This window comes from Pongo pygmaeus, chromosome 13, assembly GCF_028885625.2.
Source record: "Pongo pygmaeus isolate AG05252 chromosome 13, NHGRI_mPonPyg2-v2.0_pri, whole genome shotgun sequence".
NCBI classification, from domain to species: Eukaryota; Metazoa; Chordata; class Mammalia; order Primates; family Hominidae; genus Pongo; species Pongo pygmaeus.
Window position 1 is genome coordinate 115,141,693 of NC_072386.2, and position 26,622 is coordinate 115,168,314.

The following is a 26,622-nucleotide window of genomic DNA, read 5'->3' on the forward strand; positions in this document are numbered from 1 at the left end:
TGGAAACTAATTGCAAAATTTATTCCAGGGCTGCGGGGGCTGGGGTGATCCTTAAGGGCACTTCTCGTTTCAGGGCTGTGGGTCTCCGGCCTTGGCAGGGGCACACGTTTCAGGGGGCGGGGAGGGGGGACTGAGACAGGGTGGCGGGAGGCAGGAGGCAGGAGGCAGGGGTGCCCAGTCTCCTCCAACTGGGCAGGCTCAGCACAAGCCACAACAGTAACATGAAAGCGGGACGGACAGCAGGCACCCAGCCGGGGACAGGAGACAGCCGAGGCCTCTCCCTGGTGCTTCGCCCTGCAGAGTCTTTCATGACCTAGGACAGGGGGCCAGGGAGCTGAGGGCCAGCTTCATGGGTTTGCAGCGAGGGACCCAACGGGTTGGAGCCACAGAGAGGGGCTCAACAGCGCTATCCCTGATCTACAGGCCCGTGCCCCCTCCCAAGTTCACTTGCATTCTCACCCACAGAGACTTGAAGCCCCCAACAGCACGTCCTGCTGTTCACCTAGTGGGTGTGCCCTAGTGGGCGGGCAACAGCGCTTCTCTGGATTGGGGCTGGGGCTCAGAAGTAATGACCCAGTACCACCCCAAGGGTTCTTGGTAGGCGAGTGTCCGGGGAGAAACCATCAGCTGTACTTAGTGGCGATCCCCAAGCCCCAGCTTCAGTCCTCAAATCTGTCCCCTTTCCTCCATCACACACACCTCTCAAGGAGTGTCTAGAAGCTTAAAAACAAAAAGGGGGGAGAAAAACCTCTTGACTACAACCTTGCAGATAAATACCAGCCTGGGAGGGCCACCTCTGGGTGGGGCTAGGATGTCGATTGTACCAAACGTTCTCCTTGTGTGGGAGAGGGAATCAGTGATGCCTGGAGCAAAGTTTTTTCCCAATGATGTATCAATGCCCCCTCTTGCAGAGGTCAGGTGGGGTAGAAGGGCTAGGGAGAAGGTCTTTTTGTCCTAACCAGTCTCCTAGTGTCCTCTAGGGCCCAATAGCCCCTCTCAATTTAGCAAACTCGGTTATCCTTAGTTTACAAAACAGAGGATCTCCCTCCTGGTCTCTATGGGGGAACACTGGAGACCCTCTCTCCTCCCCGAGTTGATACCTGCTCAACTTCTCCCTGTCTCTGTTTCCAGGAGAGGAGGAAGGGATGACCTCTGATCCAAGGGACGTCGAGGCCCACTAGGGAATCCCGAACCTCCTCCCCGGACCTGCAGGCTTCAGACTCCAGGAGAGAGAGCTGGGAGCAGGGCGGGGGCGGGGCGGGTGGTTAACGGCCACCTCCTTGGGGCACTCCAAATAGCAGGCAAGTGCCAGTGGCCACCCCACCTCCGCCAGGCCCTGCCCAGCCTCACCCACCTTCCCAAACACACAGTGTCAGAACTCAGGGGCAGCGGCCTCTGGGACCGGGCTGGGCTCCTCGGGGGGCATCAGAAAATGAACCATGCGGAGCCTGCGGTGTGGCTGCGGCCCCGCCCCGGCCCCGCCCCCGGCCCCGCCCCCAGTCCCGGCCCCGCCCCCGGCCCAGGCTCAAGTCTGCTTGGCTTGCAGCATTTCGATGAGCAGGTTGTTGCGGGGCATCTCGTTGCCCAGGTGCTTGTGGTACAGGTACTCCTTGGCCTGCATGCTCAGGGCCCGCACCTCCACCAGGCACAGCAGCAGCTGTTGGAACTTGTCCCCGCAGTGCGGGTAGTGGCACAGGGTGTAGTCAAGCAGGGCGGCGTTGGCCTTCTCCTGAGCGTCTTTCACCAGGATGTGGTTATTCAGGAACTTCAAATCTGCAAAGGGAAGCTCTTGGTCACCATCGCGTCACCATCCATGCCCGTCAGGCTGGCCAACACCGTCACCAGCATCACCAATTCCACCTTCCCTATGACCATCAAAGACATGGGCATTGCCACCATCAACCATGCAACATGGTCTCCCCGTTGGCACCGTGTCGCCATCACCATTGTTGTCACCCTGGTTGACAAACACCACCATCGTCACCAACACCCACATGCCTGTGTTTTTCATAAACGTGGCCACCGCCACCATCAAGCACCCAACCACAGTCACCCGTCACCATCATCACTGCCATCGTCATCACCACAGTGGTCACGATGAGCAAGAATCGTGAAGCCCGTCACCAGCCTCCCTCGGGGAGGATCCCTGGGCAGTTATTGAACCTCTCGGTTCCCCAACTGTAAAATGGGCGTGATGACAGTACCAACTTCACAACATTGTCCTGAGAATTTAGGGAGCTGCTGTGTGGAAAGTGCTCTGAAGAACAGTGTCTGGCACGTGAGAAGCTCAGTGGGTTGGGTTAGCTGGCACCACAATAATGCCATCACAATGAGAGAGCTGCTCTCACCGCCGTCATGGCCAACCATTGCTGCCATAACCAACACCATCCCCCTGGCACGATCAAAGCCATCTTGTCTCTATCATCACTGATGCCTCATCTCCATGACCATTGCCATCCACATCCCCACTCTGCCACCATCACCACTGTCACCCCATCAGCACCACACCCACAGAGGCGCACTGTGGGTAGAAGTATCCCATCTCATGCTGCAACACAGGAGGACTGGTGGCCCCATTCTAGAGGACAGCTGGCATGTGCTTTTAGTCTCCCCTATGACCAACAGAGAGGCTCCAGTACCCCCAGGAAGGACTCTCATGGGGCCATGGGGGAACATGCACATTCGCTGCAGGAGTGCAGATGCGCTGACATCCTGACTAACCTATCGCAAGCTGAAAATATCATCAGTCAAAAGGCATTTACTACGCCTGACCTGCTGCACATCACAGCCTGGCCTACCTTAAATGTGCTCAGACCACATTACTCTACAGTTGGCAAAATCACGTGACGCAAGCCTATTTTACAATAAAGCGTTGAACATCTCATGGGGTTTACTGAACACCATGCTGAAAACGCAAAGCAGAAGGGTTACATGGGTACTCCAAGCACGCTTTCTGCCAAACGCATGTTTTCCAACTTCTACACCACCGTAAAGTCAAAAAATCCTAAGCCAAAGCTCATGAGTCAGGGGCCATCTCTGCTCACGGTGGCAAGGAGGTGGCCACACCCCAAGGAGTCGTGTGCAGTAGGCAGAAGTCAGGGAGCCCACACAACGCAGGGCAAAGCCTGGGGCTGAGTGGAAAACAAAAATCATAGAAGGGAGTCAGGATGCGATCGATAAGGCTCAGCCATGTACATAAACTAGAAATGCTTGTTGGCCGGGCGCAGTGGCTCACACCTGTCATCCTAGTAGTTCAGGAGGCCAAGGTAGGTGGATCACTTGAGGTCAGGAGTTCGAGACCAGCCTGGCCAACATGGTGAAACCCCATCTCTACTAAAAATACAAAAAAATTACCGAGGTATGGTGGTGCACGCCTGTAATCCCAGCTACTTGGGAGGCTGAGGCTGGTGAATCAGGTGAACCCGGGAGGTGGTGGTTGCTGTGAGCCGAGATTGCACCACTGCATTCCAGCCTGGTCAACAGAGCAAGACTGTCTCTAAATAAATAAATAAATAAAGCTTGTACACAAAGCAGACGTGCCATGGGAAGACAGGGGCAAAACAGGACGACCCGCATTAAACATCAAGGAAGGGCTCCCTTTGGGGAGGGGTGGAGGGGGTTTGGCTCTGCGTGCACCAATGATTGAACAGAAGAGTGCAACTGATGTGTCCCCCACACCCGAGGTGCAGTGAAGAGACAGAAAGTAAAATGTCTTTGGAGTGAGACAGACGTGGGTTCGAATCCCAGCCACTGCTGAGGCGCAATGCTCCCTGCCCCGCCCTGACTTGACCAGCCTTCCTGCTCCCTGGATGGGGAGAGCCGGGGTCAGTTTCTTGTCACCCAAGTTCCTGTCACACCTTGCAGGCCTCTTTCAGCTCCTGGGCGCATTTCTAGCAGGTGCCCAGCCTGGGGGCGCAGGGTCAGCAGGAACCCACAGAATCTGTCCCCAGGCCTCAAATCGTAGCCCGGCCTTGCCTGGGATGGGGTGACCAGTGGCTCAGAAAATGGTCATCCACCCACTTCTCCTCCACCCCATCATCCCCAGCCCTGCAGCTGCGGGGGCGTCCAGAGGCAGCATGTGCAGCCCTGGCCCCCTAATCCCCCTTAACACCCACTGCGCCAGGAGAGCGCCACGCTCCTGGCAACCCTGATCCCTGGCCGCCCCCAGCGCGCCTGCTGAGGCCTGTGTTGTCCAAAGTCGGATTTAGGGAAACCCGAGCTGGGCCCGGGGGTGGACAGCAGGACCTGGCCTCCAGCCTCCCACCTCAGCCCGGGCTCTTCACCCTCCCTTCCAAAGCGAGCCAGGAGCACCTTCTTCCTCACTTCCCCAGGGTCACCATTAACCCTGAAGGCACCTTTATGCCAATTACACGGAAGTTCCCCCTTGTCCAGAGAGACACTGCTATATCCACCCCAACGCCTCCTGGCCCAGGAGCTCTTGTGCAGTGAATGACCTGCCCAACTGTATGGAGCAGCCCTACTCCCTAGCCTGGCCTGCCCCAGACATATTCAAAGGTCATGGGAAGTCATGTCACCTAGCTGAGCTCCTGCTGGCCCCATCCCTGTCCCATCTGCCTTCACTCCCCACTGTCCAGGGCTGAGCAAGTCTCCTGACATTCTCTTCTGACAATTCATAATGGGGGTCCGGAGGGGGACAGGGACCAGCTCAAGGCCACACATCAGTAGAGGGTCCTGGAGGAAGCAGCTGGAGTGGGAAGGACTGGCCAGGACGCCACAGTAGGGGCAGGGCCAGGAGGGGGCTGGGGAAGACCAGGGCCTCAGCTTTACCGGGATTTACTGTTCTCAGCAGCACAGCGCCAGGGACACCGAAGCAGGGGTGCGGGGGTGGGTGCAGAATGAGGACAGGTTTCAGGGACGCCCCCACCCCCAGCAGTTCTATGGCTTCCCAGCTCTCAGCAGGTTGGAAACCCCTGACTGCCCCCAGAGGTCAGCCACAGGGCCGGGGGAGGGAAGCACAGTCACTAACGGAGCCTCAGCAGCTACAGTCCAGAAGCCCAGACCCAGTTTCCTGAGCACCCCCCAGGCACCTTGCACCCAGCTCAGTTCATCTCAGCAGACATCCAGACAGGCAGGGCAGTGCATCCCCAGGGCTCAGGGAACCAGGGCCCCCTGAAGACACACAAGGTGCCAGAGCCTGGATTCAAACCCAAGTCTCTCTGACACCAAAGCCCAAGTCTCCCATGATAGGCAAGCAGGACTGGGCCCCCTACCCAGGAGCTGGGTCAAGCTGGGATGCATGTTCCTGCGGGATTGGACATAACTATGTCCCATGCCATCCATGAGTCCTGTCCGAGAACCCCCACCCCTGGGGTCCTAGGTTACCCCCAGGGAGGCTACTCTGGACTCTAGACTTGACTTCCTCCTCACCTGGAGACCTTGTACAAGTCACTCCCCTTCCCCAAGCCTCCCTGGGCCCCTAGTCTCTAAAGAGATCATTGTGAAGATTCCAGCGGATAACACATGTGATGGTGCCAGCAACCCACAGAACACCACACCGTTCTTCCAGCAGACACGGGAGCGGGGTCAAACAAACCTGGAGACGCCCCCTTCATGTGTCAGGGGTTCAGATCCCAGCTTTACAACCAGCTGGGTGACCTTGGGCAAGTCACTTCCCCTCTCTGAGCTGCAGTTTCCTGTCATCTGCACAACAGGGGCAAATTCATCTCTGCCTCCCAGGGTGGCAAGGAGCTGGCTCTCATCTGCGTGCCCAGCTCTGGGCCCTGGGCGCCCGAAGGTTGGAGACGGGCATGTTGGAGAGGAGCCTGCGTCCCCCAAGCCCGCTCAGCTCCCCGGCACTCGCGGAGGTGGAGGTGGGAGGGAGCTGGGAGATGACGCCCCCACCTCGGAGAGCAGCCCGCTAGCTCTGCAGAGCTGGGGGCCCCCAGGTTCTCAGAAAAGCCCCCTTTTCATGGTTTAATTGAATATTTGAATAATCCTTTCATTCCAGCGAGGCATAAAGAATGTTGTCCCAATAGCGGTAACTCAGGCAGGCGCCCCCGCGCACAATGGCCCCTCGAGTGGGGCTGCTATTCAGGCCGCCTTTTGTTGGCGCGGAGCAGTGGGTAAATTGCAAACGCTTAAGGGAATGCTGCTGCCGCCGCCTCAATGGAAGTCAGGAAATCGAATGTTAGGTCAATCCATTAAGCTTCGATTAAGTCCTCGGCAGAACAATGCCAGCCGGGCCCATCTTCATAAATACCGTGATTGCCAGGAGAGAGGTACTAATTTTAATTAAACCTCCTTACCTGCCTCCGCGCCCTCCCGAGACGGCTATTTAGACACCAAATGGCACCCTTATGCGGAGGCAGGCGCGAAGAAGGCGCTGAGTGAGCCGCAGGGCGGTGGGGCAGGTAGGGGGGCACAAGCGCTCGCGGCCAGGCTGTCCGGCCCAGGGCGGAGCCGCCCCCGAGGGGGACGCCCTGCGCGCCAGCCGGAGGTCTGCTGGCAAGTGACCGTCCCTCTCCGGGTCCCAGCAGTTTCCCTGGAGCCCCAGCTCTGGTGGTCTGAGTGGGATCAGGAGAGGAGACCTCTGCTCCAGACCCTGCAGTCTGCTCCAGCCCAGCCCCAGGTCTAGCCTCTGCCAGGGCTCTGGGCTGCCTGCCTGCCATCCTTTTCCCATGCTGCATTTAGAAGGGTCTTGATAAAATGCAAATTTCATCATGTTACTGCCTGCTTAAGGGAAAGTTCAAGGTACCAGGCCCCGGCATTCAAGGCTTTGCACAGCTCAGCTCCTGTCCCCTCGCCAGCCTCCTCCCCACCCCGTCCCCACCCCTACAGCCACACAGAACTTTCAGGATTCCCCAGAACTTTGCACAAGCTGTTCCTTGAGTCTGGAAAGCTATTAATGCTGCTTGTTTTTTTTCACCCAGAATGCTCCTACTCATACAGCTAGGCCCAGCTGAGAGCCCCCACCCCCCTGAAGCCTTCCCTGACAGCCAGGTGGTGCTGGTTTCTCCTTTCTGACCCAACCCTGATCACACTGAACTCATGGGGTTCCTCTCCCAACCTGGAACTGGCCAGCCAAAGGCCTCTGCAGCCCCCTACATCCCTCTCTCACTGCTTGCCATCAGCTGGGGTCCTGGAATCTCTTCCCGTTCCTCCTCTGGTACCCCCAACCTCACCAGGTTCCTGGCCTGCTGGGCTCAGGGTTCACCCACCCACATCAGCCAGACCCATGTTCCTGTGCCCAAGGATAAGGCACTGTGCCAGACACAATGATAAAGATGGAGACTGTGAGCTGCTTCATTCGTTCACTTCATTCTTTCACTTATGCATATGCACATTAACTTAATAATGGTGATTATGATTAAAACAATTCCGACACACACTTCCCAGGGGTCAGCCAAGCACTGGGCACTTTGGGGAATTCTCTTATTTAATCCTTGTAATAAGTTAGGGATTACTAGGAGGCTCACTCTACAGATGGGGGAAATAGAAGCTCAGAGAGAGGAGTGACTTGCCCAAGGGCACACAGCCAGAAAGAGACCAGAGACCAGATTTAGAATCCACTCCTCATCCCTACCTAGTTCCCTTTCCTAAGCTCTGTGCCACCTTGCTTCTGTCACACACACAGCATGAGTGTGCACGCACGCACCCTTCTCCCCTCAACTCAGCCTGTTCCAGCCCAGCACTGGAGCCTCTCCCACCTCTCAGGCCTCAGCTGCTGCATCTGGAAAAAAAGGCTGATGACCAGCATGACATGAGGGTGGGGCACTTCCAGTTTTGAGCACGCCCACACCTGGACCCAAGAGAAGAGGGCTCAGCTCTGCCATCTTCCTTAAGCCCCAGAGAAGGAGGAGTCCTGGATTCACCCCCAGCGGCCGCCAGAGCTATGCGCAGGGCTTTGGTGGGAAGAGGGGCTGGGGGCCAAGACAATGTCCCTGCCCTTCAGGGGACACCCAAGGATAGACAGAGCCCTGGCAAAGGAGCCTGCTGGCTGGTAGCCCACCCTCCACCCACCCCTCCTTAGGGCCCTCCCAGTGGCCTTGTGATGGCAGCCAGGTTAAGAACTCTCACCTTACAAACCACCCGGACTCCCGCAGACACACACTCCAATTCTAGGTGGCTCCAAGCACCACCCTTCCCCGCAAATTCCTCGTGTTCCCAGATCTCCCGGTCCGTCCCCAGTCACACACAAACTCTTCACACAGGCTAACACTTAAGAAACCACAAGTGTATGAAAGTTCGTCGTTTGCACATGCCAGCACACACACATGCAGAGACAGACGTTCATGTAATTCCTGCAGGCTCTACACCCCAACCACACAGACCCCCACCACACACGTCTGTGACTCTATCCTGTGCCAGTCTGCTGAGCCTGGCAGGCTGCGGGGAAGGTGCCGCTGCGGGCAGAGGTAGGAGGGAGCTTCCCCAGCTGCAGCCAACCGGGCCTGGGTCCCTGAGGCTCCCGTAAGGATTTCAGGCCACAGCTCCGAACTGGCTGCCCAAGATCCTACCCACCCCCCACTCCAATGGCTGTCCCCTGCTGACCCCTGCAGAGCCCTGGCTGGTGTCCTGAGAGGTGGCTTAAGATGGCCTTGCAGATAAGCCCTCCAGTTACCAGCCTGTTCTGCCAGAGTTGGGAGACCCAGTCCACTGCACCCAGCCCCATGGCGTGGAGGATGTCACCAATCCCCCCCAAGCACTAGGCTTCCCACTTTTCGTTAATCCCCTCTGCCTCCACAACACTCCCCACTCCCCACTCCTCCCTCTCTCTGGCAGGCATGCCCTTCCCAGACTGTGACTATAATGCCAGCCGTGAAGACAATATCTTAATCCTGCCTCCTCTCCAGGTGATGAAACACTCACTCATCTCTATTCCATCCCATCTGCATCACTGCAAAATAATTCATCCCCCCAGAAAACTCCTACTCATCCTCCAAAACCCTGCTCAGATGCCCCTCTTCCAGGAAGCCTTCCAGAAAGAGCTCTGCTCCCCACCCAGGGTTCCCTAAGCCACACCCATCTCTCTGTCTCAGCCCTAACCACCCAGGCTGCAGGTCTCTTCACAATTAGCAAGGGGCAGCTATGTCCTCAGCATCGCTGGGCATGGGGAGGGCATTTGTGATGGCTTTCCAGGGAGTGAGGGTGCAGACTGGAGTGGCCCAGGCAGGGTTGGGGTCAGGAGGGCAACGGGAGGGAGACCCCCTAGGTGCTTGGGGAGTGAGGTGGGTGGCCAGGCTGGGCTGGGCCAGGCCTGCTCTCTGCCCCTCCTCTGCTTTCTTTTCCTCCTTAGCACTGGTCACAACCTTCCTGGCTACGCCTGCCTAATCGTGTTAGGAACCTACGTCTTACTAGTTGTATTATGCTCATGATCTGTCTCCCCTAGAGAAGGTCAGTACCACAAGGGCTGGGCTTGGGGTGTTTTTGCTCACAGCGGTATTCCCAGTGCCTTCTCCAGTGCAATTTATCGGTGCCTGTTTGTAGAGTGAATGAATGGATGCACGCATGCATGAGCAAAGGGGTCCAGGTCCCCAAGAGCTACAGTCAGAATTGGGGCCCCCTAGATCCAGGGATTAGAGAAAACAGGGACCCCAGGATGGGAGCCTGGAATAAAAATCCTAAAGTCACATGGGCCACCAGAGGGGGAGCAGCCCCCATTTAAGAGCCAGGCCCTGGCCGGGGGCCCTCAGACCATTGTTCACTGAATGAGTAAGGGAGGGGCCCTTTCTCCCCTGAGGATCCTTCGTGGCCTATACGGCCACAGCAGGGCTACCTCTCCAGCCTCACCCACCCTCCCACCCGCCCGCCTCTGGCTGTCTCCACCTCTCTGTCACTGGAGCTGCACTCACCCAGGCTGAAGAGGATGATGAACTTGAGGCAGACAAACTCCTGCCGGTCCAGCTGCAGCGCGAGCAGCTGCAGCACCAGCTCCTGCGCCCGCAACACCAGGCTGTGCAGCAGCGAGCCCGCCTGGGCAGCCACCGTGGTCAACTCCACCTGGGGGCAGAGGGCACAGGGCGGGGGACAGTCAGAGGACGTGGGTCCAGGCAGGGGGCTCTCTGATGGGGGATGCAGGGCTGAGGGCATGGACTGGAGGTGCAGGTCAGATGGGCTGGGATCAGGAGGGCCCAGCCTTGGTGCCGAGCCAGGCACAGGTGACATCTGCACAGCCCCGGGGACCCTGCCGGGCCCACCCTTCCGAGCTCTCCTTAACCCGCCAAGCCCGGAGCTGAGGCACCCACGTTCTGCCCGCGTCCACCCCTCCTTCACACACAAACCCCAGCACCAGGCCCAGCAGCACCAGCAGCTCAGGGGGCCCCTCTACATGCTGGGAGGGGAGGGGTCAGGGGAGGGCAGGCCTGTGCGGGGACACACAGACGCATCCACGTGGCTTCCCAGAGCCCCCAAGTTCACACCTACACGCTGGGTCACAGCTCAGCTCAGAGTCACACACACACACACACACACACACAAGCACAATCATGGGGTCGCCAACTCCATGAAGTGAAGGCACATACATGTGCACACAGCCACACCCGCCCTTGTACACTCACACTCACAGCAACACATACACCCATGTATGTGATCACATTTACGGGTTGATGGGAAGACAGTGACACCCACACACTGATGTGTGTGGAGATTTTGCACAATAAAACACAGGCAGGCGCACACACACACACACACAAACAGGCATTCCCATGGCCACAGAGACTCAGCCGGCCTGCCGACACTCACACTTCATGCAGACTGCAGGCACCTGCACTCACAGGGAGCCCCAAAGACACCCCCCTGGGACCAGTGCTGCCCGCCCTGTCCTCCTGCCCCTGATGGCCTGTGACACCGAGGCGAGAGCTGCAGATGAGGAGCGGGGGCCTGGGGGGGCTGGAGCTGGGAGCAGAGTCTGTCTCCCCCACCCCACAGCACCCACCCACCCCACGGCCCCTCCTGTGTCCCCACCTGAGAGTGACGCTCCTGCCAGCAGGCTGGACCCTGGCCATCAACCCCCTTCTCTGCCTCCCTCCCTCCCTCTCTTTCCCTACAACCCATCTGTCCAGGTGAGTCCTCCTCCGTGGCTGTGTCCCCGTGTCCCCACCCTGGCCCCACCTCCCATCCTGACCTCTCCGCCTGCCTCCTCAGATGCCACCTGGCCATGTCCCTCCTCTTCCTAAAGCTCTCCCCGGACCCCGGCTGCATCTGGACTTTCTACTCCCCAGATCCTCATTCCCTGCTCTAAGGGGGCCCAAATTCTGACCCTGAGCTCTCTGGAGCCCTTTGCCCATTCATTCATTCATTCATTCTTTCATTCATTCGAGATTTAGGGCCTGCAAGGTTTTGCCCGCTAACCCAGTCCTAGCAACCCTCCAGCCTCCCTCATCTCTCACCTCATGCCACCCCCACACCGGCACCAGCAGGGCCCGGGGGCTCCACACTTCCACCCTTTCTGAGCCTGCAGTGGAGGTGGGGACTGCCCCCCTCATCCCTCATTCCCCAGCCAACTCTAGTGTATTATTTCCAGACCCAGGGCCACCATCACCTCCTCCTCCATGAGCCTGTCCTGACCACGCCCACACCCCCTGAGCTGCTCCCCAAGAGCAGGGCTCCCAGGGCCGGCGCCTCTCAAGCCTGGGCCAGGGCTGCTCACAGAAGGGTTGGGCCAGTGGGTGTCCCATGAACGTGGGGAAAGGGCTGATAATTAGGGTGCCCAGAGCCAGCCCCGAGAGGCCTGGGTCCTCCTCTCCGGGGCCCTGAATCCTGGAAGTGCACAGCGGGGCCAGGGTGGGGCCCAGGGTCGGGGCCCAGGGGCTGGTCACCTCCTGCCCGGTGACCAGCAGGATGCTGCCCTCCTTGCCGTGCTGGACCTGGCGGTAGATGTGGTCGAACACCAGCAGCTCGCTCCAGCAGTTCTGTAGCAGCGTCATCTGGTCGGCCACCTGGAAGGAAGAGGCACGCGGGGGGCCGGGCTCCAGCCAGGGTCCAGGGAGCTTCCTCCACCCCTTCTCCTCCCACTGAGACCCAACTAGGCGTGAGGCCTGGGCAAGCTAGCCTCTCTGTGCCCATCTACCCAGATGTCTACGCTATCAAAGTGCAACAGAGTTCTGGCCAGTTAACAAAGGGGTGTTTGGGGGTTGAATGGGCCAGGCTTCTGGCCCCAGCTCTGTCTTTTGTATGACTTTATGTAAGTCCTGGTAACCTTTCTGTGCCAAAGTTCTCTCATCTGTAAAGTTGGCAAAGTACTGAGCAGACAGTCCAGTACATGTTAGGTACGCCATATGTGTTAGTGACTAATGTTCATGGAGGTGCTCTGCAAAGGACTCCTACAAATGCCTGGCAAGATTATATTCATTTTAACATTGTCCCCATTTAAAAGGCTGTGGTTGGTCACACCTCTGGCAGCCCCAACTACTCAAACAGCAGCCATGAGGAAGAAACCAAGGGCTTCCCCCCGGGCCTACGAAGAGCTCTCAGGCTCAGGAGGAGGAGGGAGGTCCCACCTGGCCTGCGGTCAGGCCCAGGGCATGAGCAGGGGGGCGGCAATGGTCTGGCATGTGAAGCAGAAACGAACAGCGACAAGGGGCTGATTCCGAATGCCCAGGCTGCGGCCAGAGACACTCGGTGCAGGGGCAGGGCCAGCCCCTGTTTGGAGTGTCCTTTGACTCTGCAGGACTCAGAAGCAGAGCCAGGGATCCCCTGGCCCCAATCCCTATTTTTCAGCTGAGGAATCTGCCACCCAGAAAGGGCAAGAGACTCTCCCGGGATCACACAGAGGCAGGGCCAGGCCAGGGCCACGGCTGGCATTCCCGGTCCACAATCTCCACTGTGACAAAATGAGCCCTTCTGGGTATTCGGAAGCACACTGGGCACTGCAGATGGGTGGGCCTGGGCAGACACAGCCCCGTCCCTCTCAGCCCGTGCCACCCATCAGCTGGCCACCATCGACCCAACAGACACTTCCGGCGCACCTTCCTGGGCCGTGCCCTGTGGCGAATGCAAACCACGACAGCTGACAGTCATTCCACTGCAGCCCTACAGCCCTGCGAGGTTCATCCAGTCACCACCCGCATGACAGAGAGAAGAAACTGAACAGAGAGGCTACACAGCTCTGTCTAGTTCCAGATCTGCGCTCTTAACCACTAGGTGTGGAAGAGGACCTGTCACTCACCCTCCGTGCCATCCAGGAGTTCCTTGTCTCTCACAGGCCCCTTGCCTCCTCTACAGATCCCCTGCCTGATCCCTCTCCTTCCTTGAGGCCCTCCCCACCCTCTGGATGCAGAATCTGCAACATCTTGTGGCATCAGTTAAATGCCTCTGTCTTCACCAATACCTGTGAGGTCTGGGGAGGCAGAACTGGTGTTCAGCTCTTCTCTGGGCCCCAGAGCAGGGGTCAGAGTGGCTGATGACCGGCAAGGTGCTCCCCAAGACAGCACAGAGAGCAGAGGGACCACTCCCCACCTGGGGCCAGAGACTCAGAGAGACCACTCCCCACCGGGGGCCAGGGGCTCAGAGGGGCCACTCCCCACCTGGGGCCAGAGGCACACAAAGACCACTCTCCACCTGGGACCAGAGGCTCAGAGGGACCACTCCCCATCTAGGGGCGGCCCCCAGTCAGAGGGGAACTGGGCCAAGCCTAATAAACAGCTCTGTCTCATAGGAGATAGAAGCACCCCCCTCTCTGTTCCCCTTCTCTCCTGGGGCGTCCCTGGGGCCTGTGTCCTCAGGCAGACAGAAGGGGAGAAAAGGAGAGGGAGAAGTCAGGAACTGCACACAGACAGGCCTCCGGGCCCTCGTGGTGGAAAAGAGGGAGGTCTGTGTCCATTCCCTCCATCCACACCTCACCTCTGGGTCCAGAGCTCCCTCCAGCTCCCAGCAAAGCTTTCTTCCCGGAGCCCCTACTATCAGCTGTGGGCCCCCAGGCTCAGCCCTGACTGGAAGGGTCCAGGAGAGACTGAGGCCTGGGCAGGGGCTCACTCAGCCATCTCTCAGTATCTCTCCTCAGAAGTGCCAGCCTCCGTGGAGCCACGGTTTCCAGGAGGGAGCCAAGGCTCAGAGAGCACCTATCACCAGGCACGGCGCCCAGTGCGGCACAGGACACCTCACCTCTGCCCTGCCGACATTCTGCCCACATTACAGATAAGGAAACAGAGGCTTGCCAGAGGTAACACTCGGGCTTCAGGCAGCTGGGCTCTGCCCAGAGGTTCCTACCAGCCAGACTTCTGGGGACCTGGGAACCTCCTGAGACCTGGGTAGGAGGGGCCTGCCCAGGGGTCACACTGGCAGCAAGAAAAACTCAGGCCCACCATAGGCACACAGGTGGTGGTGCAGGGCCAGGCTTGTCCCCCCGCCCCTCACAGGCCCACAGGAGCAGACACCCTTGCACCAGAACGAAGACACAAGGGGGTGGGGAGGTGGCAGAGGAGCGATAAGGGGTAGAATGAGGAGATAAGGCTTCAGGCCAAAAGCAGATGGGTCACGGTGACCCGGCTGGCCCAGCCCTGGGAGCAGGCTCTGTACCCAGACCTTAGACCCTGGATGGGGCAGCCCTGCCCGCTGAGGCTGATAGGGGTGCCAGGGGCAGAGAGCCTCAATATGGTCGCTGAGGCTTTGGTGCCCCGTGCCCTGCATTCGAGTCCCCATCCAGCCATGCATCCTCCACCCTAATTTCCTGTTCTGTGAAGCAGGAAATATAATTTCTCTCTTTTTTGGTTAAAATGTAAGAACACATATTGGGATGTGTGGGAATCGGTGGACCTGCTTGCTGTTGGTTCTTCCATGCATGCTGCCCGGCCAGGATCCCACCTGCCCCTTGGCCAAGCAGGTCTTGTGCTCACTGTTTTCCTTGGGTGGACAGATGGATGCATAAAGACACCAAACTCCAAAACACTCCCCACGCAGATGAGAACACGTGCGCGCACACGCACACACACACAACCTCTTTGTATTTAAAAGAAAACCACAGGGCCATAGCTGCCAGCCCCTCTGCATGAGAAAGCAGGTGGCTAAGAGGTTCCTTTAACCAGAGAGGGTTGGTTTTCACTTTCCGAAGTTTACTCCCTAAGCTAAAGGCTCCTCTACCCTCAGGCCTCCTTGCCGCCCTGGGAGCAATGACATTTGCAGCCCCAGCCCTGGGGTCTCCCACCAGCCTGGCCTGTCTGCTGGGCCCATCAGCCATCCACTCCTCCCGCCGCCGGACCGCCACAAATCTTCCTGGAGCCTTGACGCTCTGCAGGCTGCCTCGGAGACCCGGTATTTATGGGTGCCAAGCTGACCTCCCTCCCAGCAGGGCCCCTCTGGAGCCCCCTGGGGTCTGATCGGTCTGGCTCTGAAGGCCGGTGGGCTGTGTAATTCTCTGGTGGCTGACACACCACGGGCTGGCCGCTGCACGCTGCCGGCCGAGTAGTCAGTGAGGTGTCATTTGTCAGCCCAGGACTGACAGTTACTGCCGCTTAAATGAAACCGTCTATCTGGGCAGTTAAATCTGCTGTCAGTGGGGGCCTCGGAGCTGGATGTTGAGGGTGAACGGATGTCAAGATGGGTCACTGGGCACTCCTGGCCCCCGCCGTCCCCCCCAGGTCCTCCCTTGCATCCTCCCAGCCTGTCCTTCGTGGTAAGTGACCAGAGAGGCTGACTGCCTGGGCCCTGGGCACTGCTGCCCACCAAGCAGCAGGTACAGGTGAGTTTCTGCCACCTTGCAGGGAAAAAGTTGCTTTATAAGCGCAGGACAAAATGGCCCCCAGACGGTCCCAGAACAATCATGTGCTCAGAGGAGCTTCGGTCCAATGTGTCTCTCCCTGCTGCCTCCCCGCCAAGGCCTGCATAAGCCTGCAGGCGTCGATTAAACAGTGTGGCTAAGGGGAAGAGAGGAAGGGCGCTGCGACCCCACTTCCTAAACTGCCCGCGCTCAGTTCTTCCCCTGTCCTGGCTCACTAACCCTTTACAACAATCCAATGGGGTGGACATTATTTCAACTCTTCCCATTTTCAAGACGAGGAAACTGAGGCCCGGAGGAGTGAAGTCACTTGCCCAAAATCATACAGCATGTAAGCGACAGAGCTGGAACTTGACAACAGGCCTCTCTGATTCTAGTCTTTGATATTCACTTCTGTGCTACTGTCGAATCTAACGTGCTGGGATTGGTGTGAGATGGAAAAATGGAGACGGAGGGACCCCCATACCAGCTGGGAAAGAAGATGGGGGAGGAAGACCCCAAGAGGGCATTTGGAGCCCAGCATCGGACACAACTGGGCCCCTGGCACCCCTGAGAGCTCAGCTGAGACTCCAGGACTCCTCCTGAGCAGCAAGATGTCATCAGCATCAGAGGGCTGAGTGGGCCTCTGCTCAGAGCCCAAGCTCTGTCAGGGGAGCCCCTCCCCGATCCAGAACCTGGAGCCCCAGCCAGCCCCGGCAGGCCATCCATCACCCACTGCCCAAGGACCCACTCCTGGTCCAGGCTCTGCTCTGGCCCTGCCAACCTCTCCAGCCCTGCTTCACAGGCCCATTGGAACTCCCGGAACACGATGCCTCTTCACATTTCGGGACTTTCGCCTCTGCTGTGCCCACTTGCTGGAATTCCCTGAACCTTCTATACTTTCTAGAAAGGCACAGAACTGTTCTCTGACTTCCTTAGTTAGAGCTGTTTGCTCTCCCCCCGGGGTCCCCTCTGCCCCTTCCGTAGCTCTCAGAGCACTGGGCACCTCTCACTGGCATTATCTAAGTGCATGTCTGACTTCTCCTCCAGGCTGGCAGCTTCCTGGGTCCAGATGATTTGAATGTCCCCAGTGTCCAGCCCAAGGGCTGCTCCACTCTCAGAGCCAGAGAGCCCCCTCTTCTGTCTGCTAAGATGTGTCCTGTCTGGAGGTGGGGAAATGAATGATCAGCCAGAAGAGATGCCAGAGTCACGCACACCCCTCCCACTTTTCTGTCTCCTCACCTCTGGACTTTGCAAAGAGACACCAGCCCAGGGTCCACTGGACCAGTGGAAAAGAACTTCCACATGGCTGATGAGAGGCGCTCTAAGGGCTGGGCTGGTACTTATCTGCAAGGCCCCTTTACAGAAGCTGGTGACCACTGCTCATAATCCCGGGCTCAATTCAAAGACTTTGGGAAGGGGAAGCAGGAAGGTTTGGACCACAGAGAAGCCAGAAGCAGGAAAAAACACTCAGCAAAGCTGGGACAAAAGCCCTTCCCATCCTGCGTGAAAATCCCCGGGAGACTAGGAAGGCGGCCAGAGGAAGTGCCCTGCCCCTCAATCCAGGGTTCTGGAAGGCGGGGAATGCCCTGCTCCTCCTCCCCTCTGCACAGGGGGTGCATGGGAAGTCTGGAGGGAAGCTAGCAACCAACCCAAGGTGCTTGGGGTCCTCATCCCCACCAGAGCCTCCAGCCATGAGCAGAAGGCAGGTGGGAGTATTCAAGACCCTGCCTTTTGCCTCATCCATTAGGTCGCACCAGAGAGGCGGGCAGTGGTGAGAAGCGGCTGGGGTGAGAAACCCACCCCGTGACAGACACACGGTACATCCCCAGGCCTCAGCCATGACAGGCCCTCCACAGTGGAAACAGTAGCCACCACCATCAATCCTCCACTCCCAGATGGCCCAGGCCCCAGTCCCGCGATGCCTCTAGGGCTCGGAGCACCCACCCCCACCTACCAGCCAGGGCAGGCAGTGCCCCCAGCCCATCCGGCCTCATGCCCCTGGAGGAAGCCCAGGCCTGAGTGGCGTCAGCACTGACAATGCTGCTCAAGGCTGCAGTGGCCCCAGCAGGGGGGGCAACGGGCCCTGCTGTTTACACCCAGCCCCAGAACAGCCAGGGGGGCAGCCTGGGAAAGCTAAACACCAATAGCCCTGGGTGAAAGAGTGCCTGAACCCAGGCCAGGGAGGGGCAGGCCTTGGTCAGCTGGAGGGGCCTCTGGGGAGGTCTCAGAGAGCCAGGGCACTGGAGGGGCAGTTCTGGGGCCTCAGGCTCTTCAAGCCACTAGGTGGGAAGACTGGGAAGTTCTTTCCTATGTCTAGCCTCAGTTTCTCCTGCTGCTTTCCTGATTACTGTAGCTTCAGGTACATCAACCCAGGGGGAAAGAAGGCCATGTCATAGAGGAAGGCTGCCTCGCCAGGGAAGATCAGTGGCAGACCCTGGAATCCCCCACCCACCTACCTGTCTAGCTTCCTAAACACCCACACACATACACACGACCATCCAGCATACGCAAGATTTGCAGAGGCAGGAGGATCTTTCACCTTAGCTGGGAAGGAGAACGGCCCACAAATGCCCCAAACTCTAAAACACTAAGAGCTCCCATCTGTGCGTGACACTGGAGGCTGGCAAGGATTGGCAGCCCTCCTGAATGGGAGGACAGGATGGGCTGGACCCCCTTCCCAACACTGAGCTGAAGCCTGGGGAGGCAAGACAGTCTCCCAAGGACTCAGCTAATCCTTTGAGGGAGGCCAGGGTCTCAGAGAATGAGGGAAATGCATACTGAGAGAGCTGCAGAATAGGGAGCCCCAGAGGCTGAAGGGGTTGCAGAGACACCAAGAAGCAGAAAGACAACACACAAGGGAGAAAGACAGGAGGAAGAGACAGAGGCAGAGATCAAAGCAGCAGTGGCTGCGAGAGGCTCAAGGAGGAGAGAAGGAGAGGGAGGGAGTGGGGACCCAGGAGGCTGTGATGGAGTGGAAATGCTCCTTAATGTCCCCAGGGTGACCTCCGGGTCCCCAGGTACTGCCTGAAGCCAGTGGGCAGGATGGCCCTATCCAAAGGACAGTCGGGCTAAGGCTTGGGCAGCCGGGAGGACCATGATGCAGGGCCAGCCGGGCAGGAGGAGAGACTCACCTCCAGCTCCTTGAAGACCATGCACCTGCGTGCCCAGTCCACGATGGAGATGAAGGTCTGGTCGGCCATTCTGCACAGGAGGCCGAAGAACGCCGGCTGGTCTGGGCGGCTTTTGGTGGGCTCCTGCAGGCAGCCCAAGATGCGGGCCCGCACCTGGTCCTCATCCGGCTCCAGCTGCAGCAGCTGCAGGATAAGCTCAGGCACGTTGGGCCCTCCAGAGAAGGGCTCTGGGTAGCCGTAGGGCAGCCCAGGCTGTGGGGGGCTGGCGTAAGGCTCCGGGTACTCAGACTTGATGGCACGGCCAGGAAAGGCAGGGTAGAGGTAGCCAGCCAGTGGCCCGTGGGCACCAGGCACAGCCATGGGCAGTGCTGGGGCCCCAAAGTCGCCCAGTGGCCCCGCAGGTGGACCGGCAGCCAGGCCCTTGGGCTCAGGCGCATGCAGGTTGGGAGGCAGCACGTAGTCCGGTGCGGGAGGGGGCGGCGGGGGCATCCCCATCGGGGGCCCTGTCTCCAGCTTGAAGCCATTGGCCCGAATCTGTGCCTTCTTCTGCTGTTTCAGGGCCCGGTCCCGCTTGTACATCGGCCCAAACTTGTTCCGGCCACCCCTCATACGGTCAGCGCGCACGGCTGTGGGCAGGGGCAGAGGATCAGACTCACCCTCTCCAAGCCCCCTTCCATGCTGCCCCACCACAGATCCTTTCCAAACAAATCTGACCGCTCTCTCCCCTGCTCAACACCCTTTCAGGGCTCCCACTGACCACAGGGGAAGTCAGTCTCCTTTGCCTGGCATTCAAGGCCCTGCTCAGCTTTTCAGGCAATCCCTGCTAAGACCCCTGTCCTTCCACTCCACCTAACTCACCTCCACTCCTCTGTTTGACACATCTCCTTCCTCCTCCACCCTGCCTTTCATTTTCCTTCTGACTCAAACTTTTTTTTTTTCTCTTGTGCTTGCTGAATACCCAGCCTCAATGTCACTACTTCCAGGAAGCACTCCTGGATTCATCCAAACGGACTCTACTGTCCTTGCCCCAGGTGCCCTGTCCTTGCCCACTCTTATCATGCTGAGTGGATCATGCCATGTGCTCCTGCGGGCTAAGTTCTGGGCTCAGGTGCCCAGCGCAAGGCCTGGCAGGGAGATGGTGACCGGAAGGGGACCCTGGTCAGCCTTGTTCACCGCTGGCCCCAGAGTCAAGCTGTTTGTTGACTGACTGCCTGACTGTTGAGCTCCTGCTTCAAAATGACTCAAGTATCCTTCACTGGCTGCGAATGTGAAGCCAAGTTTAGAGCTGGCCAAGGCTCTGTGCTGGGGGAGGGGACCTCTCTTGCCGACTAGAAGCTCCTCCGCCTGGCCAGGAATGTGTCATCAGCCAAACCCAACAGGTGCATCTCTGCAGCTGGAGTGTGCCCCCTGCCTCTGCTCAGACAGGGTCCCACCCTGGGATCTGGGCGAGGGGAAGAGCAGGAGAGAGGGGGTGGTGCTCAGCAGGGATGATGGCTGGGGGGCCGCCTGGCCAATCTTCCTGCCCCCAGGGATGGGCAGCGCTGTGCCTCTCGCAGGCTGCACCGGAGTTTCTGCTGCCCCCAACAGCCAGCTATCTGGCCACTTGGGACCTGGCGCTAGGGTCATGGGCTCTGGGGACAGGACAGGATGTCCCCTTCCCATCCAGGAGTCCTTTCTCCAGGTGGCGGGGCATGTGGTCTGCCACTCTCAGAGCCACCTGGGGCTTTCTACACTGTTCCAAGACCTTAATCAACGACTGCCTTGTTCAGCACACAGTCCAGTGACCAGCCACCTCCAGAAGCTCAGATCTTCCCTGCCAAAACTTACCTCCTCCTCTCTAGGCTGAGAGCTGGGGTTGAGGGTAGGGAGGCAAAGAGGGGCCTGGGTTCCTTAGGGGCAATTCAATTGTCCCCCACTGCCCAGCCCCCTCGGGGCCTGGCTAAGAACATGACGGGAAGGAATCTCATTGGCTGAACCAAGAAACCAGAGCCCTTCGGATGGACGGACAGACAAGCAGATGGGCAGCTGAATGTGTGGGGGCTGGGCAGTGGTGGTGGGCCCATCCTAGGGGAAAGCATGATCGGCCTGACAGCTAACCTGCAGCAATGAATGCCCAGTCACCTTCAGCTTGCCTGCATCGATCCCCACACTCACTCGCTGGAGGAAGGCGCTGCCGTTAAGCCCATTTTTCTTTTCTTTCTTTCTCTTTCTGCCTTTTCTTTTCTTTCTTTTTTATTTTTATGTACTTATTTTTTGAGACAGGGTTTCCTTCTCGCCCAGGCTAGAGTGTAGTGGTGTGATCATAGCTCACTGCAGCCTCGACTTTCCAGGCTCAAGTGATCCCAACCGCGCCACCCCCCCCGCCCCCCCCCCGGCCTCCTGAGTAGCTAGGACTACAGGCACATGCCACCACGCCCAGCTACTTTTTTATATTTTATAGAGACAAAGTTTCTCCATGTTGCCCAGGCTGGTCTTAAACTTCTGGGCTCAAGTGATCCTCTTGCCTCAGCCTCTCAAATGCTGGCATTACAGGCATGAGCCGCTCCATCCGGCCAAGCCCATGTTTCAGATGGGGAATCTGCAGTTTAGAGAGGTTAAGAATTTTGCCCAATGTCACCCAGCCTGACTGACAGTGCCAGCGCTGGGACTTGGCCTCTGCTGGCTGGGGTTGGGTATTTTGGGGGGGATGGGGACCTCCTCACAGAGGGAGGAGCTCTGCCGACCCTGTGCTGGGGCCCTGGCAGGGGCTGGGGGAAGAGTCATCTCCATAGGGTTCACTTTTGGATACTTCTCAGCCCAAACCAGGCTGGCCTTGCCAGCGTCCCTTCCCCGCCGGAGGCCCACCCAGCGCCAGCGCCCGGTTCCCTTGCAGCGACTGGGCCCTAATGTCGCACGAGGGGCCTTCGCGAAGGCCAATGGTGCTATCCTCTCAACCCCTCTCCCACCCCCACCCCCTACCCCCTCAGGCTGTCGGGGGTCAGGGGTCCAGGCCCGCGCCGCGCGCACCTTCCAGGCGCATCCCCACCGTCAGGCACTTCTGGAAGCGGCAGAAGGGACAGCGCTTGCGCTGCGTCTTGTCGATCTTGCAGCTCTGGCTCTCGGTGCACGTGTAGTGCTTGTTGTTCTGCACCGTGCGCTTGAAGAAGCCCTGCGGGAGCTGAGAGTCAGCGGGGCCCCGCCGCGCCCGTCTGCCGCACCCCTGCCGCGCGCTCGCCGCTCACCTTGCAGCTCTCACACGTGAGCAGTCCGTAGTGGTAGCCGGACACCTTGTCCCCGCACACGGGGCACAGCTCGTCCAGGTCCTCGTCGTAGGAATAGTCCATGCCCGCGGCGTCCGCCTGCGGAGGGACAGCGGGTCAGGGCGGGCCAGCGGAGACCGGCAGCTTGGGGTCCCCGCGGCCGCCGCCCCAGCCGCTGTCGCCGGCCCGTCGCGTAATCCCCTCGCTGTGCCCAGGCGCTGCCGCCGGCACCCACCGAGCGCCCCGCACAGCGTCCCGGGGTGGGTCCGGTGCAGTCCCCGCGCCCGGCCTTCTCCCCCACAGGCCCTGCGCTCCCGCCCCTCCCGGGGGGCTCCTCCCGCGCGGACCCCGTCGCGCCCGATCTGGGGCCTTCGGATTCGATGCGCTTCGATTGGGATTCGTTTGTCTGAGAACAAAACCCCGATTCTGAGAAAAGGAGATGGGCTCAGCCGCGGGGAAGACGCCAGGGGACCCAGGAGCGCTGGGGCGCCCGGCCCGGGTGTTCTGGGAACCCGACAGAGACGAAGGAGGCAGAGACAAGAGTCCGGGGGAGACAGAGATGGGAAGAAACCCTGGCGAGAGACAACGACCGACGCCGCGGGGCGCAGACACGAGGCCGGTCCGAGAGTGCCAGAGACACAGACACTGAGACGCCCAGCTAGAGAGAACCCGGCGGGGATGAGACACAGGGAGGGATGGAGAGATACAGGGAGACAGAGAGAGAGAGAGAAACGAGGGATGGGGGATTGGATCAGAGACTCGGAGAGACAGCCGAGGCCCGAAGAGAAAACCCAAGAGAGACTGACGCAGAGCCAGAGACACAACGATAGACGAGAGACAGAGACGCCGAGACGAGAGGAGCCCGGGAGAGACGAGGCCGGGGAGCTACAGAAACACGGAGAGAAAACCTGGAGGCGAAGGAGCCCAGCCCGAGGGTCGGGGACAGGGGACGCGCGGAAACCCGCGGGGCAGGAGCCCAAGCGCCAAGGCGAGGCCCCGCGGGGTTGGACCCGGACGGGGGCCCGGGCCGCAGGAGGCGGAAAACGACGGCGCCGGGACCAAGAGCCCGAAAACGCAGAGCCGCCGGGGCCCCCTCGCCGGGGGAGACAAAGCCGCGGCAGCGACGGCAACGGGAGGCGCAGCCCGAGCCGCCGCTGCCACCGGGACGTCGGGCTGGGAGACCTCGGGCGGGGGTCGGCGGGCTCCAGGAAGCCGAGCCCGAGGCGAGGGAGCGACCTCGGGCGGAGAGGCGAAGTCCCGAGGAGGGAAGCGCGAGGAGCCAGGGCCCGGGACGCGAGAGGGGGCGCGACGGCAGCTGCGGCCAGCCCGGCGCCCACCTGGTCGCTCCTGCCAGCAGCGCCCCGCGTCCCGCCCGCGCGGAGCCCGCACCTCTCGGCCGCGCCGCCGCCGCCGGCGAGGAGCCGCACCCGGGCGCAGCGCCGCCCGCCCGCGATGACGGCCGCTGGGGCCGGGGGCGGGGAGGCGGGGGCGCGGGGCTGGCGGCGCGGGGGCCTCGGCTCCCCCCTCCCGCCTCCCCCCCCGCTCCTGCCTCCCTGTTCCCCACCACCGCCGCCGCCACCGCCGCCGGGGCCGCTCCGAGGCGCACCTGGGACCCGGGCCCCTCCGCCGCCACCGCGCCCTGCGCCAACCCGCCGCGCCGGGGCCGGGGGCCGGCCCCTCTATATCGGCGCGTGCGGTATCCGGGGGCGGAGGCCCGGTCGTGTCCTCCCCCCAAGCCCGGCCCGCGCCGGCACCCTCTCCGCAGTCCGGCTCGAGTCTTCGCCCTCATCCTTCCGGCCCCCCAGCCGCAGCCCGGCTCCCCGGACCCCGAGCGCGGCCAGAGAGCTGCGGAGCCCGAGTGCCCCGCGATCTGGGCAGGTGTAGGGCTCTGGGGGCCTTGGGTCACCCGCCTGCAGTGGGAGGAGGCAGCTCCTGTCTGTAAACCCAGCTGGGTCGTGGCGAATGCCACGCGGGTGGCTGGTCGCACTGCAGCGTGGAAGTGGGTAAGGGCGAGTGGAGACCGTGGCCGAGGCTCGGATTCACGGGTGAAAGCCAGATTCTCCCATGGGCCCTGCCACGTCTCCTCACTCGAGCCTGCAGCAGCGCTCTCCCCGTCTCGGGTCTTCAGTTGCCGCATCTGTGAAGTGGGTAGATGACGGCTCTTCCTCGTTAAGGGTGGGTCGTGAGGATGAACCCAAGCAGTAGGGGCAAAGCAGGCGCGTGGCCTGGCGGAAGCGCTCAGTGGCGCCCCGCTGGGGAGATCTGGGGCGAACCCCTTCTGCTCGCTAGCCTCAGTTCGCTGGGCTGGAAATGGGAACCGTGGAAATCGCATTTTACGAATGTCCGAGGCCTGGGGAGAACCCGAAGCCTCTACGGGCGCAGGAGCTGGGAGAGGAGCCCGGAGGCAGGACCCTGCTGCTCCCCTCGGAGCTCTCACGGTGGGTGGGGCGAGGAAGAAAGCGCTGGGCGGCCTTGAGGACAAAGGGGTTCCCGGGCCTACGGGCCAAGCAGTTGCTCTGGGCTAGGGACCATCCGCGGGGCCACTGTTTTTCAGTTGGAGAAAGTGACCCGAAAGGAAGGGGCCTGCTTGCATCCTGCCTCCACCCCCGCCGGCACCTGGGATCGGAGAGAGTTTGGGGACCATGAGGCCAAAAAGCTGCGATCTTCAAGCAGGAAAATACCGCAATTTTGCATTGACAGCGGCGCAACCCACCAAAAGGCTCCATCTGGGCTCCCGCCCGCCTGGAGGCCTCGGGCTTCGGTCGGAGCTGGGCCTGGGGCCTGCAAGCTGTGGCCAGAGACACCCCGCGCAGACCGCACTCAGCTGGCTCACCCCACAAAAGGAGCAGAACCCGCAGACTAGCTGTGCAAGCTCCAGCAAGTCACTTCGGCTCTCTGAAAGGAGAGCCTCAGTTTCTCCGAGCATAAAGTGGAAAACGTTGGCTTTACAGATGGGGTACTGTGGTTTCCATGCAAGAATCTTGGATGAGGAGGGAGGAAAGAGCCAGAGACCCTGTTAATCGTACCCCCGCACCCCCAAACCCCTGAGAAACAAGAGCATCTGCCCGAGCTGGAGGTGGGGGTCACTACTGCCTCTGAACAGCTCCCCACCACAGTGGACCCCTCAGACAGTGACTGCAAGAGTGAAGGGGGTTGGTGGATGATGGGCTGGGGTGCCCCAGTCGGCTGTTCTAAGGTAGAGCTCACCCGAGGTCTCCTGGAAACCTGGAGCTGGACACACAGGCCCCAGCCGCCCGGGTCGGGTGGGGGCTGGGCTCAGGCCCTTCTCCTATCTCCAACCCCCTCTCCCCCAGGGTTTCTACTCTCACCGGCTGGAAGCCCATGGCTCCTCCGCACTCCAGGCTCCGAGGCACCCACCCCCACAGGTTCCAGGTTCCAGCCCACCACCTGGGGAGTTCCAGCCCCTCATCCACCCACCCAGGGAGGCAAACCTAGACCTGGCCCGGCCGCAGAACCCAGGCTGACAGATGGACGCCGGAGACAGACACACGGATACACAGCAAGACTCAGAGAGCACCACAGAGGCAACACAGAAACTCAGGCGGGGGACAGAGCCCCAAGACAGAGCCCTCCGGACACACTCACAGACCTCTAGGCTCAGACCCACACATCCTGGTGGATGCCTGGCCAGAGACAGCGGGACACCAGCGGACCTCCATGGGGCTTGTGGTCACAGGCCTGGCTCCTCCCATCAGCAGCCCAGGGAAGAAGAGGGGGTAGCATGGTGGGAGGGTGAGTCTGGGAGACCCCTGGCACCTTCCCTGCCCAGAGCAGGGGGCACCGGTCACTAAGCGGAGCAGGCAGTGGCCAGCCCAGGCTGCAGGGAGGCACTGCATAAGGAGGCTGGCCATTAGAGGCCTGGGCCAAGGCCCTCACTTACGGAGCGGAAGCAGCGCTCTCACGCCGGATGAGGGTGGCAGTGGGCACCAGGGGTCCAGGGGGAGGCTCCGGCAGCCCAGGTGGGATGGTGGCGACTGTGGTTGCGCAGAAACCCCCTCACACCACGGCGGGCGGCAGCCGGACGGCAGGCTGGCCCTGTCCGTCCGTCCTCCTCCTCCTCCTCCCCGCCCTGGTGGGGGGGCCACCGGAGGCCCAATTGGTCTCTGCCCCCACGTGACTCTGCAGGCCTCTCGCCTTCTTTGTTGGTGTTTCTCTTCATTTACGTCTATTTTTTTCTTCTTCTCCTAAAAGAAAAAAAATACCCCTATCTATCTGGGGGCCGAGGGTGGGGGCGGAGGCCAAGGCACTGCGGAGGCCTTGGCCAGCTGGCTGTTCCAGGCCCGCTGTGGGAGCCCAGAGGCAGGGACCCCACAGAGGCGGGTAGGCAGCCCCGCTTGTTAGAGACCGGGTGGGAGTGGGGCTTGATTTATGGGCTGCTCCCCCACCCGGCCTGCTGCCTGCTCCTCTCTCCTTGTGAATGGCTACCTCCCTGGGGCCTGGCCTGGCATGGTCTGGCCCGGCCCGGACATTGGAGTAGAGTCAGGACAGGCCAGTGCGGAGGCAAGGCCATGGCGACTTGACCAGGCGGCTGCTTCCACCTGTCTTTTTACTCTTCCATCAAGTGGAAGAAGAGGGGGGC

The 26,622-nt window shown here is 60.3% G+C and overlaps 1 protein-coding gene across 2 annotated transcripts; it reads right to left on the reverse strand.

Annotated features, from left to right (window-relative positions):
• Positions 1-26,109, reverse strand: NR5A1 (nuclear receptor subfamily 5 group A member 1). Of its 2 annotated transcripts, none has more exons than XM_054501530.1 (7): positions 25,924-26,109; positions 22,005-22,121; positions 21,790-21,931; positions 18,784-19,409; positions 11,778-11,897; positions 9,813-9,960; positions 1-1,773 (listed from the first exon to the last, which is right to left on the reverse strand). In XM_054501530.1, the coding sequence occupies exons 2-7, from the start codon at positions 22,104-22,106 to the stop codon at positions 1,526-1,528; spliced, it is 1,386 nt and encodes a 461-aa protein (XP_054357505.1). In that variant the 5' UTR covers positions 22,107-22,121; positions 25,924-26,109; the 3' UTR covers positions 1-1,525. The 2 variants fall into 2 exon arrangements, with proteins under 2 accessions (XP_054357505.1, XP_054357506.1); XM_054501531.1 differs by lacking the exon at positions 25,924-26,109 and adding an exon at positions 25,633-25,730.
• Positions 26,110-26,622: the final 513 nt, after the last annotated feature.